General features: G+C 37.1%; 1 protein-coding gene and 1 pseudogene across 1 annotated transcript; both read right to left on the bottom strand.

The window, feature by feature from the left end:
* Positions 1-702: 702 nt before the first annotated feature.
* On the bottom strand, positions 703-4,838 carry LOC145591164 (systemin receptor SR160-like; annotated as a pseudogene).
* A 2,425-nt stretch (positions 4,839-7,263) lies between these two features.
* On the bottom strand, positions 7,264-14,107 carry LOC145591163 (26S proteasome non-ATPase regulatory subunit 7 homolog A). Its single transcript, XM_081647564.1, has 10 exons — positions 13,802-14,107; positions 11,905-11,997; positions 11,726-11,807; positions 10,959-11,055; positions 10,625-10,700; positions 10,414-10,472; positions 10,154-10,276; positions 9,043-9,100; positions 8,870-8,955; positions 7,264-7,808 (listed from the first exon to the last, which is right to left on the bottom strand). The coding sequence occupies exons 1-10, from the start codon at positions 13,986-13,988 to the stop codon at positions 7,737-7,739; spliced, it is 933 nt and encodes a 310-aa protein (XP_081503690.1). The 5' UTR covers positions 13,989-14,107; the 3' UTR covers positions 7,264-7,736.
* Positions 14,108-18,938: the final 4,831 nt, after the last annotated feature.

Here is an 18,938-nt window from a genome sequence, read left to right as displayed (position 1 = left end):
TTACATGGCTATAACTGAATTTTGAAGTTTATAGATATTCCATTTCCGGCTTTTGTGTACTAATACAGTTTGATGGAAGTTGAAATCAGTATGATTGTTGAAGCTGGGGAAATTGATCATATAAGTTCAGTCTTCGGCTTCTGGACAGTACACATATCAAAGTCAGAAGTGTTTTGCTTATTATGCTTGGATTGTTGCCTATATATGCTTTTAACTCTTATCAATCAAATTTTTGAGTATGGTAGAAGCTGCAGGAGTAGTTCTGGCTGGTAAGTGGTAACGAAGATGAAAATCACTCACACAAAGCAATGCATAGTATAGTGTACTGATTTGTTGTTGTTGACAGTTTACAAGGTAGTAAACCTGTATAATGTACAATGATGAAAAAATACAGAATTTTTTACTGAAAACAGGATTACCAAAGTTTTAATCTCCATTCTGTAGAACTTTCTGATTCAATTGGTTTGAGCATATCTCCAAATAGTTCATAAGTCGACTTCCTGATCCTGCAATCGTATGTGTTCCATCCTAAAGGTTTTCTGAAGTGACAATGTAAAAAAGAGGGTGCAACTTATTTCACAGTTGGAAGTTGCGTACATATCTTTGTCACTTTGTCAACCATCAGGTTGTCATTAGACAAACTAATCTTTTAGTTATTTTGAACATGGATCATTAATTTATTTTCACTTATAATTTTTGTAATGTGGATGTTAACAGCTTCATATATGTAAGCTCTTCATATCAAAGTATCTGATTAGAAGGTAATAACATAAGATTTTTGGCAGCTATTTCTTATGTTGGTGCAACCCTCTCACAATGTATTCGTGCAAGAGGTAAGGAGAAAAAAACTACTAGCATCTCTAGGAAATATGTACAAAATACTGAGTGACACCTCAAAAACCAAGGAAACAGAGGAGATTACCACCTACGTATAAAAATGAAAATTAAATGTCTACTGTTGTGAAACATACATTAATTGTTGCATGATTCAGTGAAATTTTTTGTTTGAGTTGCAGATGCTAATGCTTGGAATTTCCTTCAGGCTCTTCTTTTATGCTCATCTCTAGCTCATCAATTGTGGTGCTGAAACTTCCAGTTCCTCCCATTGCAGTAAGACTTACATCTTCTGTGGCAACGATGGCTGCTGAATTACCACTTTGCATTTCCTTTAGCACCGTCATGACTTCGAACATCGTAGGCCGTTTTGATGGACGATCATCCAAGCAAGCACAGGCAAGATTCAAATGCTGCAAGAGCTCTACTTCCAAGTTTGGATCTTCCTTCATCAGCTCAGGATCAAATACATCACTTATTTTCAATTTCGCATGCATCTTAACCCAGCTTACAAGATTATTATAGTCACCAAAATCAGCTGAATCTGTTGGTTGTTTCCCTGTCAGCAACTCCAGCAACACCACTCCATAGCTATACACATCTCCCTTGGTTGAACACCTAAAGCTTTGGTAGTACTCGGGAGGAACATATCCTGGGGTACCAGCCAATGTGCTCACACTCAAATGAGTATCCATTGCACTCATAAGTCTAGCCATCCCAAAGTCAGATACCCTTGCTTCTAAGTTTTCATCTACCAAAACATTACTAGATTTCATGTCGCGATGAATTATGTGTGGGATGCAATTATGATGAAGGAAAACTAAGCCTCGAGCTGCCCCAATTGCTATCTTTCTTCTCACACCCCAATTCAGCTTTATTACAGACTTCTTTGGATCATGTAAGACATCTGCGAGGGATCCATATTTCATGTATTCGTAGACTAACAATCGTTCTTCCCTCACTTTGCAGTATCCCAGGAGAGGCACAAGGTTCCGGTGTTTGATCTTCCCAATGGTCTCCATTTCAGCAGTGAACTCTCTGTCACCCTGCCCACACATATATATTAGCTTTTTGATAGCAACCACACTCCCATCCTTGAGCTGAGCTTTGTAGACATCCCCAAACCCACCTTTGCCAATCAAACTGTCATCATGGAACCCATTTGTGGCTTGTAAAAGATCGGCAAAAGTCAGCTTCTGAAGGGGCTTCTCAAATGTTGCAAGGTTGATGCTCAATGCCTCTCGATTACTGGTAAATCTCCAAGCAGAAGTTGTGTTACCGTCCATGTATGTATCCTGAAAAGCTTCCTCTTCTCCTCCTCTTCTTCAGCTCAATGCCCACTATGATCAACCAGAATATGCAGAATAGAGAGGAGAACACTCCCATTGCCACATTTGCTGCCATGGAAGTCTTCCTTCCATGCTTTCTATGATGAGATGAAGTTTCACTTGTGTTTCTGCTGCAAATCGGCAGGGGAAACCCACAGAGGCCAGTGTTATTGGAGAATCTAGAAGGCGGGAAAGTCTCAAACTGTCCTGTTACAGGAATCATACCTGAGAGTTCATTGTTTGACAAATCCACATCCGTCAAGGAAGAAAGACTGCCTAAAGACGGTGGGATTAACCCTGAGAGATGGTTATGTGAGAGATCCATAACACCGATGTTTTTCATCCCTGCAAGATCTTCAGGAATCTGACCAGAGAGGTTATTATGACCCAAATTCAATATCCACAGAAAGAACATTGTGCCGAGCTCTTTGGGGATACTGCCCTGGAGATTGTTATAGGACAGGTCAAGGAAAATCATGGACCCATTGTGATAAAAATTTGGCTGAGTATGACCTAAGTAGATTTGCTGGAATTTGCATATAGTAGGAATTCTATAAACAGCCTTGCGCCTTATACCGGAAAATTCGAGCAAATTTCCTGTCCCATGGCACCCATTTCCTCCATTGTTTCTCAAGTACCAATACTTTTTCCCAACATTAAGTCCAATAGCCCCTGACTGTTTGGGTAAGGCAGGAGGAATACTCCCATTCAACAAGTTGCTATTTAAATCCAACCATAACAAGCTCTTGCAATTTCCTAACTCAGGTGGGATTTCTCCATAAAATGAATTACTTGAGAGCTTGAGAATGGCAAGATTATTCAAGCTACCTATCCAAGATGGTATTGTTCCACTCAACCTGTTACTCGACAACGAAATACAGTTCAACTTTTTGCAGTCCATCAGGCCAGAGGGAATGGGACCAGTCAACTCATTGTAGTCCAAAATCAAATTTTCAAGTGCTCTATTGTCTGCAAGCTCGGAAGGGATAACCCCATCAAGCCTGTTCATCCACATTACCAAATCTTTAAGCTGGCTTAGAGTACCCAAGCTACTTGGGATCCTACCAGTAAGGAAATTGAAGCTAAGATCAAGCGAAACAAGCTGAGAGCAATTACCTATACGGGGCGGTATATGGCCAATAAATTCATTGTTTTGAAGGTAGAGTTCTTTCAAGTTGCTAGGCTTTCCCTTTGGGTTTTGACAAATACCAGATGGGATTACCCCTGAAATGCTATTAGAGCTCAAATCTAAAGACTCTAAGCTACTAAGCATAGAGATAGAATCAGGCAAAACACCCTCAAAGAGATTAAAAGCCAGCTTTATTTTCTTCAAACTTCCCATTTTTAGAAACATATCAACAGGCAAATCCCCAGTGAAATTGTTGCTCGAAACATCGAATTTTTCTAACAAAGAGCATGATTCAAATCCAGTAGGGATCATACCAGAAAAATTGTTGACTGACAGATCCAACTTAACCAAAGTTGAGCAAACATCATCAGCAAAATTCTGAGGAATCATACCTTGAAAATTGTTGGTGCTCAAGTAGAGAATCTCCAAACTTTTCAATGGCAGTGAGGGAAATTCACCATTAAACTGATTATGAGACATATTTAAGAAACTCAAGTTGTTACACTCTACAAGTGAGTTCTCAATCTTACCAAGAAATTTGTTTGAAGACAAATCAAGATGCTTCAGATTAAGACAGTCTTTCCCAAAGTTAGGAATTCGAGTCGAAAAATTATTGAAGGAAAGATCCAAATACTCCAAATTTGAGCACCCAAAAAGAGAAAATTTCCCCTCAAGTTTGTTACTCTTTAAATTTAAGTGACTCAAATTCTCACACCCTTGAGATAATACCCACGGAAGAACTTCCTCCCCAGATAGTTGATTCCCAGAAACATCTAATGTTTTGAAGGAAAGCCCAAAAACAACATCACTCAAATTTTTCGTAGAATCTAATTCATTGAAAGAGAAGTTTAATATTGTAAGTGAGGAACAAGTCGAAAACTGCGGCAAATTGAAAACTGACCCTGATATGAAGTTGTGGGAGAGGTCAATTTCTGAGAGAGAAGAAGAGCAGAGAAAGAAAGGTTGAAGAGACCCAGAAATGTTGGAAGATGAGAGGGAAAGAGAAGTAAGGAGCTCAATAGAGAAAAGATGAGTAGAAACAGAGGAAAAATCAGTGGAAACAGAGAGTGAGGTGAAATCTAAAGAAGTAACCCTGGAATTGTTGCAGAAAACACCAGTAAATTGACATGGATCAGTAGAATTTTTCCAATTTTGAAGGATTTCTGGGTTAAGGAGTGAAGATTTGAAGCTCAACAATTTCTGGGCATCTCTAAGTTTTCCATTGGAAGAAAGAGAAGTAGGTGAAACAGGGAAAAGTAATGGTGGAATGAGAGAAAAGAGAAATAAAATAGTGTAAATTTGATTCATCTTTTCTGGGTAGATATTCATAGAGCTTGTCTACTTAGTGGGTTTCAGTGGGTGAAGTTTAAAGTGCGCCATTATTGAGGAAGTTGAGAGCTTTGACCAATGAATAGAAAAAAGAAAAAAAAAAAACAGGATACAGAGGAGAGAGAAAACAGAGGTGTGAAAATGTGTCATTTTGGAGGGAATGTAATAGAGTGACTGCTGATTGGTTTTTCTAATTAAATTTTTGGGGTGTTTGTATAGTGAAATTCTCAAAAGACAATTTTATTGATGAAATTCAAACTTAAGTTTTTGACATTTAATATATCTTCAGTTTGGCCCTGTTTGGTGAAAAGCTTAAACCTGAAAGCTGAATCTGATTGTATTAATTGATTTTGACTTGTTGATTGTATTAAATGATTTGATTAACTTATTTTATTAGCTAATTGTATAAAAATGTTTGGTAAATAGCTGGTTGTCTAAAGCTGATTGAGTATGTGAAATGACCAATAAGCTAATTGTGGGGTAGTTAGTTCATAAAAGATTTTAAAATAAATGAGGGTATAAGTGTCATTTCATCATAATAATTGAATAAGCTGTTTGAAAAAAGCTCCTTAGGAGATTTTTGTAAAAGAGCTTATTTAGTGGAATAAGCTCTTTAAATAAGCTTTCCACCAAACACTTTATGTTAGCTTATTTAATAGTCAATAAGCTAATATTGGTCAAATAAGCTAATTTTGCTCAAATAGTCAATAAGATTTGAAGCTCAACACTTTCTTTAATAAAGCCCTATTGCAGAGTACAATCTTATTAATTCTGCTTAGACTAAATATTTTATTACGACTATTTTATTAAACTTTGTGGATATCTTACTACCGCAATTAATTAAAAACAAAAGGGGTGTTTATGTACTGTAATATATCATTGGTTTATATCTCTTTGGTTTGGCATTTGTTTTTTATTAGTCTTAACACTCTTTTTTATTAGTAAAGCCCTATTACAAAGTACGTCAGTACGATCTTATTAATTCCACTTACACTACACATCTGATTACGAGTATTTTATTAAACTTTGTGCACATATTACTATCGCAATTAATTAAAAAGGGGTGTTTGTGTAGTGTACGTTTAAGTTTTCCAAATGTGTGTGAATATTCAATGATCATGGAATCTGTATACAATACGCATGTGAGTATGGCCATATATGGCAAATTGGCAATAATATTGGTTCAAAGAGGATGATAGATAGATAGTTAGTGTTGGGACCCATGTATAATTTTGGCGTTGTAGGTTGACAAGTGAGGGTCCAGTGACTGGGAGGTGCACGTGGGCTCAGGGCTTTGTTCATCCTCCTACGGTCCAGCCTAATATTGAATGATAGAGAATTTGAGTTTGTAAGAATGCAAGAAGAGAGTGAAAGATTACCAGAAATGATAACTACGTGATATTACAAATGCCCTTTTTTGTGATTCATATTTAATCGCATTCATCTACTCTCATAATTGAGGACAATAATAAACAACAAGCCAAAATAAGTGTCTACAATCTACATAGCAGAATTATCTTGACATACGGTGAGTTACAAGTTACGACAGACCACAATGTAAGGAGATTATCCTACGTCTATGTCGTCTCCTCCAAACCTGTACCAACTATGCGCATTTGAGCATACACATTTAACACATCCACGACAATGACCAATGATACATAGCTTCATCATTAAGTGAGTAATCACCAAACTAAGGGTTGAATAAGTTCAAATAAGTCAAAAGAAAGTTACGACCACCTCTAGAATCGATCAAAACAGTAAAGCTAGTAATGAGACTGTTCACGGTATAAATCTAGTATTATACCGGGTTAGTCAGTCATATTAAGCTCTACATTTCACCCATTTCCACCATTGTTCCCAACATTTTTATTAACTTCAATGAAAATGAATATCAACTCTTCCGTTTCAATGAAAAACTAGGGCAAGTAAATCCAATAAAAGATGATTTTGGATGTTTAGCAATTTAGGACCGTAGCCCTGTAAGTGAGTGGCTGAAGTAAAAATGAATATCAACTATACGTTTCAACTGAACTGAACCGGTCGAACTAGTCTAGATCTGTTACAACTTGTACCTGAATATCCAAAATGTGGACAATTTTCTAGTCTAGGTTAGAACGTAGACATGACTAGTGATTTTGACAACTTCATCACACCTTATAAAGACGGTTTAGAACGCCAATAATTCATACGATACAGAATCAACCACATAAAAGGGTGTCTGACCACACAATAGACCATATATACTAACCTTTGATTACCCCAATTGCAGCTGTCCGTCTTGTCATCCTTAAATAACAACTGGTTGACAGCAAACATTAGAAACAAAAGCACTTGCCCTACAATGACAAATTCTACAGGCCTCCCAGAACAATCACTACATGGAATTATCTTACACGGCCGTAGGCAGATGCCCAACTGACGTGACAAACAACATAGGCCGCGAGCAGTCCAATTTAAGTACTATATCAGCACCTGATGGCAATAATGTTATGCTTGGCGCCAAAAAAAAAAAAAAAAAAAAAAAAAAAAAAAAAAAAAAAAAAAAAAAAAAAAAAAAAAAAAATCTAGATTCTTGTACTGTCAACCAGCTTATAGCCCAAATATAAGACTTTCAGCAATTTTTAGTCTCTACAACTCGAGTTATTAATAAATTTTTTGCATTATAGCTCAAATATATGAATACATACCTCATCTTTAATTAAGTCTTTTGCATGAAAATGTTAGTAGCCCCAGGCTGGAGACCTTAGTAAATAAATTACATAATCATGTTGACACAGCACTTGCGAAGCATAAAAACTGCAAGAGCGAGCACATGAATGTCATTGTAATCAAGCTACCAAACATGAAAGATGCAGCAGCATCTCGAGATGAGGTACAATGAAACAGATGAAAACAATGGCATCTTTCAAACATCTAACACATTAAAAAAATATCTGATTTGTCTCTTCAACTCATGCAATGGGTAATTGAACTGCCTTCCCAAATCCCAACTTTGCAAAGCAAAGACTAACTAGGCACATGTAAGCAAATTTCATCCCAAATTCTAGATATAGCAGTGAAAGCAAAATCTGTACTCTTCCTGAAGCTCATTAACTGTGCTACGATTCTTGAATTTAGCTCCCTACTGCAGCAGGTACAGCTAAGGGCTTCGAGTCTTCTGCCTTTTCATGCTCCTTGTTGAGCATCTGAAATAGCACAAATAACAAAACAACCAGCAAATTAGCTATAGTTTCTTTGGAAATAAAAAAAGGTTCAATAATTAATATTCTCAATAACACCATATATCTTTCAGAAAAATAGCTCTATAATGAGTGATCTTAATACATTTGGCTAGCATATGGCAGATGCAATGTTATGATGTTAGACCCAAGCTCAATGTGACCCTGTTACGCAGCCTAAGTTAGCATTAGCTGCTTCTGATGAAGTCACATCTAAAAGTATTAACCAGAGAACAGCTAAGAAAATCTGATACTTGAAAACCAAATTTTTACACAATGATGATATTTTTCAAAGTTTGAAAAGGAGGGGAAAACAGGGATACACAATTTTTGGAGGTTTTATACAAGATATTACAAATCATAAGCCAATGGTCATATGACAAACAAAGGGTCCCAACCATTGTCAACCCTCAACTCCTCACACTCCAACAAAGGGCTCTCCCTACAAACATCAATATATTTGAGCACACTAATCATGATAAAACCAAAAATAAGTAGCGAAGGTCCCAACCAAACACAAGCCAAGTGCCCAAAAACCCAAAGCCATGTTATTAAAGAAGGAACAAAAAAATCCCAAAAACTATCATTTTTCATAATGTTTAGTGACAGTTTTGTTACTTCAGGTTGCCATCAATAATTCCCATAACAACAAACAGTCAAAGTAGGTCATAGTGACTCAGAACAACTCCATTATAGACTACACTAATGGAAAGGAGTAACATAGGCATTAAAGATAATAGAGAATAAATAAAATGTTGTAGAATGGGTAAGATAGAGCCAGTAGGCAGAGAAAAAGCCATGCAGGATATTGAACTGCTAACTTAGTTTTCTGTCAAGCTCGTGGGAGTAATTCAGGCCACAGAAAAGGTTTTATAAACCTATCATCTATTAGTAAATAATCTGATGAATCTCACCACCTACTTTTATAGTACACCACAAAACTATTATGTATGTGACAAACACTAAAAACTTATTGGCCATATTACATAGTACATACTATCTATAGATATGAGAAAGAAAATTTTCACCTTGTTGTTAATCAAGTTGTGGAGGGCGATCACACTTCGGATAAGAGAAGACAGATATATAACCAGCATCATGTCATTTGTTTTCACTGCAAAAACAAGCAGGCACACGATCACAAAATAATACAAAACTTCATACAATATTCAAATAAGAAAAAAATACTTTGTTTTCATACCTGCAAAAGCCTTGACCAACTCAGGAACACTAAGATTAGGGAGAAGGTTGAACACATCCTACAAAAATAATGAAAAATAAATAAATAAATAAATAAAAAGCAAGAAAAGTTCATTATAGATGTAAAAATTAGCAATGAACAAAGGCTAAATCCCATTTGATTAGCCAAAAGGTTGTAAAGACCTAAATAAAGAAGGAAAAAAAAAGGGAGGGGGGGGGGGGGGGGGAGAAAGAAAGAAGAAGATTTGCTCACAAAATAAGCTTACACTTGCTCTACCTTTTTAATTTGTCTCATTTAAAATCTTGCACAATTTCCAATTCAATTTCCAATGCAATCTTGTAATAACAATATCTTTTGGTACACATTACAAAAAATTACATACTTCGTATTAGAAACCTAAACAAGACGATGGCAACAAGATCCAACGCGGCTATGTTTTGAAGTATATTTTTACCCTCAAATTGTTAGATTTTATTTAGAACAGAATTTCCTTAAGATTCCGAATGAAATAATTATAAAAGAAAAGGAGGGAATAACAATAGATAATGATGTACAAAACAAAGGGTAAAATTACAAAGAAAATAAACACTTTGCGCACACAAATATAAAATAAAAATTATTAATGGTTCTTCACAGTTGAAGGCGATTGTGAGTTTGTGATACAACAGAAGCAAACCTTAATTTGGTAGTATTATATCACTGTTCATTCATTCATCAAGTACAGTTATCCATGGGCATGGAATAGACAATGTCAGGATTTTCCCCATCTTTTAAAATTGAAAGGTTATCATACAAAAAACATAAGTGGCTCTCTATTTAGCAAATGGGGAATCACTAAATTATTGTAGAGCAAACCTTTATCAAATAAAAACAATTCGAGTGGGAAAAGTTTCCCGTAATCTCAATATTTATAGTTAGTAATAACACACCAAATTTTCATCTACATTTGTCTCCAACTTTCTAATCCTTAAATTAGATAAAAGCAGGAAAGCAGCTACATAGGCTCACATACTAGACATTATTAATGGCAGAAAGGACCTACATATATTGATAACAAATAATCACGCCACGAGGGTTTAAGAACACATGTAAAAAATTTGAATGAACAAACCTGCAAATGGTACAGTATTTCATGGTTGAGTGGGAGTTTTCCCTCTATAACTAGTTCAAGATAACTACGAATCTCTCGCAAACGAGCATCTAGCCCCTTGAGTGCTGCAAGTTTCCCAGTCACCTGCACAAAAAATAAAAGAGCTAGTATCCTCCAACAAATAACATAATGACAGATAAAAATCTAGCACTTCTCAATCTTTTAAGCATCCAAAATGAGGACAACTGTAAGCCAAAAATAGCAAATTGTTGTAGAGTTACCTCCGTTGCTAGAGTACTGATTGTTGTATCCTTCACGTCTCTAAGCAAGTGCTCCACTCCTGCAAGATTAGCATATATACATCAAGACAAGGTCTATGCCTCGCAGAAACACGGAGATTGGAACTCTAAAAAAATAGCAATCAAGTTTCATCTCCACCAACAGAAAGAGATCAATGGAAAGCAATCATACATGTTGAGTGGTTGAACTTACCAATTTCCTCAACTTCATGAGCAGCAATTTCGGAAGGAACGTGTACGAATACCTTCTGGCTCTTCTGTGTTGCATTCTGTAAATGAAAACATGCAACTTTAAAGTAGCAAATGGAGTGGACGTTTAATTATATTTCCAATATCAAACCTTACAAAAACGAGATCACAGTGAATGCAACATACTAACTCTGAAAAAGCATGCTATTCAATTTGATATACTTCTCTCCTATTCAAGATAAACAATCTAGTTGACAGAAGTCCACCAATTTTATCCTAAAAAAGCAATATTACTAATTTTTGCAGGCAGCAGAACATAAACAAACTTGGAATCTTACCTCTTTGACCTCTTCAACAGCATAATAAGCTTTGGTTGGTATTCCCAGCTCTTCTGGTTGTACATCAATGATCACCAAAACAGGATTTGGGACATAGCTACAAACCCCAAACATATGTACAGTCAGTTCAAAAAAAGAAGGGAACAGAAACATTGCTTAATAACCTTGTAAGAGACACATTCAGAGTTTTTAAGCCTGTGTACAGATCAAGTTCCAATCAGTTTAGTCAATCATCTTCTCAAGATGAAAATCAAATGATAACAGACAGCTCATTCAAGTTCTTAAAAGTAAATAGGGTAATGTATGACACATTCTGCTCAACCATACGATATCCTTTGCTCACCCAAATTTGCATGAACAGAGATACTGACATATTGGTCAAATTCACGTGTATGGGTTACCCCAAATCTCACAAAAATTACTCACAACACCATCTTAGTTACCCTTGAGCCCAAGTATGGTCTACTTCTAAGTCTTTTAGTATTAGCTCATATATCTTTCACAGACGTTTAGCTACCATGGATTTATCCTCAAGGATTATCCAGCAATATATCAGTCACAAGATCCTGGTCAAAAATAAGTAACTTGAACCACCTATGAATGAGTCGAATTTTCAATTGATTTTCTACATTACTAAGTTACAATGGAGAAAAAATATAGGATACAAGAGAAATTAGAGAGGACCAGAAAAGAGTGAATAGTATAACGCGGGAAATCACAACGCAACTTCATTTTGAGCTTGGGGGGGGGGGGGGGTGTTATCTTACTCGTTAAATAATCTGTGGATATCCAAATCATTCTCCCGAAGCTTAGGACCAGTGCTATACCAACCTACAACATGCTCCTTTGCTGAAGAATAAGAAGAATTAGTACAAGATGAAATCAAGTTCAAGCTGAAAAACTATAAAGGTAGGGATACCAGGTGTGTTAATCAGAACAGAATTACCATTAATTCTCCTAAACATGGAAAACATAGATTCATGGTAGTTGTGATCAAGAAACCAAATGCTGGGGTCCTTGTCATCTTCCTCAAAGGGAACTGCATTTTTTGAGTCAAATATCAGAGCAAGACCATATTAGAAAAAGAGAGGGATAGAAAATGAATTCCTCATCTATCTGGTTAAAACCACCATACAAAGTTACAAACCATGAAAGTATTAGTTTAACCGCTTGAATAGATAATAAACACCTTGCATCGTAAAACCAAAATATGAAATTCAGAATACAATCAATTTTAACCACTGTATACATGGATACAATACATCAGAATATCATATGAGCTGTTGGGCAGTGCATAAAGACCTAGTAAATTTCTCTTAGATAACAGCATGTAAAACACTTTCAAAAAGTCAGAAGAGTAGTTTGACCACAAAGGCAGGACAAACATAAATTCTCATCCAAATATCTGGATATCTGCGGTCTACGGAGTATCTATCTAGAGCTATCTATCTGGAGATCAAGATCCACCTAAAACTTTCTGGTGTCAGGGGCATTGTGGAGATTCCATCCCAGCCGTTGTAACTGTGGATGGGGCTTGGAAGAAGGATAAAAAGGCAAGATATAAACCAGGACGAAGGTGCAACTAGAGTTTTTGCAAACTCAAGCATTCAAGCAGAATTACAAGCTATATGGTGGGGAATCTACCATGCGAAACAAGGGCACACAAACATCGAAGTCTACACAGACAGCTTGGAAGCGATCCAGGGACTGCAATATCCCCAGAAGTGTGTTTGGGAAAACCATGCACTCATCAAGAATATCCTTCATCTCTCTCGTAATTTAAATTATTTGTGTTGTAGTACAGTCCCTAGGGAGGTGGTAGCTAGAGCTCACACCCTAGCCAATCAGGCAAGGAAACATGCAACAATACTGAAAGCAAATCCTGCATCAAGGGTCCGGCTCTAAAACAAGAACATCAATTACTTAACTTACCCATTGACAAGAATACAGGTTGTGCCCTACTGAGAAGAGACAGATTTTATTAAAAAAAACAACGGAGTTCATAAGTGCCATCCAATTAATGGAGTGAAGTTTCCACAGAAGACAGACGTCAAGGACTTCACAGCTATATAACCTAGCTACTTCTAATAGGCCAGCCACATGGTTTACACAATCATTGTCCTCTTCATACAAATCGCCAAGTAAAGAGAGCACAACCTACTAAACTGCTTCAATGGCGTGACCATCATTGGATAGTGTTCCCTTAATTTTCATGTTGTTGAAGTGTCATCAATCTAGAAACAATTTATAACAGCAGTTTCAAAGCAGTGGTTCATCCTATCAAAATATAGATGCAGGATCATTGTATCTTAACTATAGAAACGGATTCTCATCATATATACAACGAAATCAAATTGTGACCCTCACCTTCCACCAACTGCCCAAATTTAACACAATTCGATCAATTGGAAGCTCAACACCATCATTTAATCTCCTCAAGACCTCTGATCTCTTCCAAAAGTTCTAAATCTATACAAGTTCTCAAATGCATCGAGTAACAAGGCTTTAAAATCCATTCCAATAAGAAATAAAAAACCTTAATTTCACATACGATACATCGATGTTGAGTAACTAAAACCCTAACACTTCACCAAACAACAACAAAATTCAAACTCCCACAAAAACCGCAAACCCTAAACCCTAAAATCTAACATACCCCGATAATCAAACAAATTACAACCAAAAAAGCTCACAGAATTCAAAAATAACAACGAAATTTGAAACCCGAAACCCTAAATCTAACATAAACCAATAATCAAACGAGTTACTACCAAAATCAGCAAAGAAATTACCAATTGAAAGCGAAACTGCTTAAAATTGAATAGTTGAGATCCAGAAATTACCGGCGTAACTGTTGGTAACATCGACGGTACCCTTGAAAGTGCTGCCTAGCAAAACACCGACGACGCGCTTCTTAGTGTCGCGAGCAACACGATTGTAGTGATCGACGATGCTGAGAAGTACCAATGGATGAACAACCACCTTCTCGATGGCTTTAGAAGAGATCTGTTGCGTCTTGATTACATCCATTTTCGACTTCGAGCTCTTCTTCTTCTTCTGGTTTTCGACTTCCTTTGGTTTCTTTTTCAAGGGGATACCTTTCTTGTTCTCAATAACAAACGTATAGCATACTCCGTATAAGTACTCCAATATAAGTACTTCGTACTCAGTATTGTTTCATTTCATTTCATTTTACTTGTATTTTCTCGTGTGGGGTGTTGAGTTAAGCTAAAATACGGTCTTTGAACTTTGGTATTTGTAGTATTTTAGTCCCTCAACTTTTAAATAAGGTAAAATGGTCTCTTAACTATCAATGACTCACTTTTCTTGATTAAGCATAATTTAGGCACCTTGATACACATGTGGCAATAAATTTAATGATTTTAAATGCAAAGTTTAGGGACCTTTAGCTGATAAATTGGCATTAATTAAATTAGAAATGAAAGTTTACGGACAATTATAGGGTGAGGTGGCTAATGTAATTATTATAAGCCAAAGTTTAGGGACCTTAAAGGGACACATGATGCTCCTATACAAGAGTGATTATAAGTTTTAACCCCTAAGTGTAATTTAGTTCAATTAAACTAATTTCATTTCAACTAAACCAATTTAATTTTAGTAAAAATTATTTACTTTTTAAAAATATAAGTGAGATAATTTAAGCGTGTGAATGTATGGTCGTCGCCATTTACTTCGGTTAAACACATTTAGTTAATGATCTAAAGAAATTATTATTTTCTCCTAGAAATTAACACGAGAAAAAAGAAGAAAAAAAGGAAAACCCTTAAAATTGTCTCACATAAAACCCAAAAAAATTGAAAATCATTTAGAACATAAAATAAATAGAAAAAAAAACCTTGAAATTGACACACAAAAACCCAAAAAATTGAAAACCTTTTAGAACATAAACTCATGAAAAAATAAATTGTCAATTAATGAGAAAAGTGGGGTGGTATTATTTTTATTCTAGTTTCACAAATTTATTTAGTTTTATATAACAAAATTTGGGTTTGTCTTACTCACTCACTTCGTAAACACATTATATTTTTTGGTTTTATTTATTTTTATTTAAATTTATTTTGGTGTGTTAAATATATAAGGGGTTAGGAGTTAGGATTTGAGGATGTGTGATTAATGAGTTTAGGTGGCATATATTGTATAAAATTTGATTACTAAAAAATGGTGGGAAGTAAAGGAATGATAAAAAAATAAAATATAAAATATATCATGATTATCAAATTTTATTAGCAATTTTTATTCTCGCCAACTCACTTTATAAATATTTGGTTAAAAAAACTCACTTTATGAATTCCTAAGCTTTTGTTTATATTGTTTCAAAAAAAAAAAAAAAATAAATAAAATAAAAACTTTTGTTTGTATTTAATTTAATTAATTGACTATGACCTAACAAGTCCCTAAACTTTTGCTTGAAAAAAAATAAGTATAGTCCCTAAATTTTGCTGACTCATCGCTGAAAGTCCTTGAACTTTGGCATAGTTGGCATTAATATCCCTAAAGTTTACTGACTAGGAAGTTTCTCCACCAAAAATGGTGAGGCAAGGGTGGTTGAGAGACTTTTGTGCCTCATTTCAAAGATGAGGGACCAAATATGCTACTAATGGCAAAATTAAGGGACAATATTTTAGCTTAACTCGTGGAGAATTTGCTAATGTTTTCATTTTTCTTACCTTATTACTCCGTAATTAATAAAAATAAAAAAAAAATTACTTGTATTTTATTTTACATAATATACTTTGATTTCCACAAAGTTTCAACTGTGGGCCCTGTGGCTGGTCAATCACACCGTACAGTTAGAGTTACCCGATCGATCATGGGTTATTCGATTGGGGGTTACTCTATCGGTCAGTATTTTGTATGTACGTCAACCGCCCACACAGAAAAAGGGTTTTTTTTTTGAGTGAATGTATGTACTTCAAGTTTTTTTAAATTCTATCAAATATAAAATATATGCAATTGAATTAAATAAAACATCATCACAATAAAAAAATTAAAAAAAAAAAAATCATCGTTTTACGTAAGTGTCTTCTGGGCTTGCGAGAGGACTTTGACTACTTCCTTTCTGGTTTCAGGAGAAAGACGTAGGAGGTCGTACATCGAAATGATGGCAGGAATAGAATTGAGTCACCAGGTCATAGTCGAACGATTCGTTCAGACTAGGTGGATTGCTCCCTCTAGCGCCTTGTGAGCGCGTTTTGATCCGCGAAGGCAATCGCTCTTTCGCAAAAAATTTCGACATACTTTATATTATGAGAATCAATCCTACTACTTCTAGTCCTGGGGTTTTAGCTTAATTCTACTTATGTTCAATTGATTTTATTTTTAGTATAAAGGTCAATTGTATATTTGTATTGTAACTTATTGTATGAACAAGAAAATACAAGTTGATCAGCTTGATATACCAAATTGCTATAAAAGTCATTTAATTAATTAGTTTGTGGGCAACATAATAATTTTAGTGCTTTCTTCGTCTTCCTTATCCCAGATTTCCTCCATTTTTGGCTCCTCTATTCTCTAATGGTCTAACTTCCTCCATCATCAAAAGGATGCTCCCTAAGGGATTGATATAGCCCTACTTGACACTCTTTGCTATTAGATTTTGTTTTGTTTTGCTGCTTCACGACGTTGATAGCTTGAGGAAGGAAGAAGTGGAGGATGACGGGAACAAGAAGATTTCGCGAGAATACAGAGAGATGGTGGTAATTGTGATGGGTTTCGGATGGTTGAGGAGGTTGTGATGGTGGTAGCGTTGAGATGGCTGTGAAGATAATCTAGTGTATGAATATATCTAATAAATCACATAAATCGTAATTTCCTTGCGTATAACTTACAAATGAGAATCGAGAGTCAAGAAAAAGTTAGGTAATACACCATCTATTCCATATTGATATACTTTGTTGTTATTGAATAGAGGAACTATAGTCAAAAGTTTTTGGTAATGAGGCGTCATTCTGTATACCGTAATATTATCTATTTACCATTTTTCTTTTTAAGTAGAGATTTATTCATAAATAAAAGTAAGTCATATCTACAAACATATTTATATTTGTATCTATTTTGCCAAGTTAATTATGAATCTCTTGGAAGAGCTAATTTGCTTTGATTTGACTAGCCAATAGCCCAATACAGTAGAAATACTCTGATTGCAAGTGTTTGGGTCCAATTTAGTCCAATTGGGCCTAGTCATTAAATGATCCAATTAAAAGCCCAAGGTCAAGGTTCAACTCTCCAATCATGCTAAAGTCAAGATCAGTCCACAAGGCAAGTCAATTGGGCCAAGGCCCACATCTCCCATATATGCCAAGGTATAAAAGCCATCAATATTACATTTGTACATACATTCACAAAAAGCCTCAAGCAATTAATTCTCTTGCATAGCTTTCTCTCTACACATTGTACTGACTTTAGCATCGGAGGGGCCTTCCTCGGCAACACCCCCGAGGCTAGTTTACGTGTGTTTGTTGTGCAGGAAATCCTCGGCCCAACATCACTTGGACCGAGCCCAGTCTTCACCATTTCACTGGACCTTCGGCAAGGTCCCATTGTTTTCACCCGAAACAATTTGGCGCCGTCTGTGGGGAAGACTTTCAAAAAATCTTTAAGCCAATCTCAATCGTTCTACCTCAATCTTAGTTCCAATGGCTAAGAATCGCAAGAACAAAAACGACGGTGCTTCTCCTCTGAGAAAGCGTCGAAAGTCACTAGGAGGGGGTCCCTCGGAACGCCCCACTTCTAGCCTGTCTCCTCCTCAGGATAGGAGCCCCTCCGCGGGACCCGACTCTCATGAGGAGCCTAGGGAGAGATCCGAATCTCCTATCATCCAGTCCATTCATCCACCGAGCCCGCCTCGGTCAAACGAGGACAACCGGTCCAGTCAAAGGACCCAATCTCATGCCCGGAGCCAATCCCGGAGCATTCGCACCTACTCTCGCTCTCAGCCGAGGACACCCTTGACAGGGCCCAACTCGGAGGAGGTAGCGAGAGCCTTAGCGGTCCTCATGGAAGCCATGAAGGCCCAGAACATGCCACCTCCACGCGACCGAACCCCTCCGCAAACCAGAAACCAGCGGAGGTGCCTCGGCCAGGAGGGGGGGAAACTCTCCTCTTTCAAGGAGCTTGGTGAATGGGAGGAGGATACCTGGAGAACCGAGAGGGAGAGAAACAGGAACTCTCACTTCTTCAGGGAGTCTTCCATTCAGCTCACCACGAGCAGAACCCGTAAAAGCAGCAGTTCTGCCTCTCGGCCAGAAACTGCTCGCCGAAGCGTTCACGACCGTCTCGGCGATAGGGAACGGAGCGTGCACAGCCGCCTTTCCTACCCTGTAGCCGAGGCCCAGACCTCCCAGCCAGGGACGAAAACCACTTCTACCTCTCTGAGAGGGCGGAGCGCGGTCCCTTCGGCTGGGAATAAGGGCAAGGCCGTAATGCTGCCCTCCAGTTCTCCATTCGAGCAATGGATACTGGAATCTGATGTGCCGACGGTTAAAATCCCGTCGCACATTACTTATGATGGAACTTCGGATCCGAAGGACCATATTGCCTCATATGAGGCTCACATGTATCTCTGCCCCAGGTCCGAGGCGACTTGGTGCAAGTATTTTCCAACCACTCTCAAGGGGATCGCGCAAGCGTGGATCTCCAAGGGAGTTAAAGAAGGCTCAATTACTGGGTGGGACGACCTGTCCTCCAAGTTCAAGAGTAAGTTTTCCACGGCAAATCGCCGAGAGAAGACTACTGCAGAGCTTATGGGCCTGCTGCAAGGTGAGGCCGAAAGCCTCCGAGACTACCTGACTCGCTTCAGCAACGAGTCATCCAGCATTTCTCAGCTGGATCAAGGGCTGGCAGTTTTCGCCCTTCAGCACGGTCTCAGAACTGGGTCGTTCTCTGACTTCATGGTCATGAATTCACCCAGGACCTTGGAGGAAGCATTGAATGCTTCGGATAAATTCATCTGAGCTGAAG

The sequence above is a fragment of the Chenopodium album genome, chromosome 18 (genome assembly GCF_948465745.1).
Source record: "Chenopodium album chromosome 18, dcCheAlbu1.1, whole genome shotgun sequence".
Classification (NCBI taxonomy): domain Eukaryota; kingdom Viridiplantae; phylum Streptophyta; class Magnoliopsida; order Caryophyllales; family Amaranthaceae; genus Chenopodium; species Chenopodium album.
This window is presented reverse-complemented; position numbering and strand designations above follow the sequence as displayed.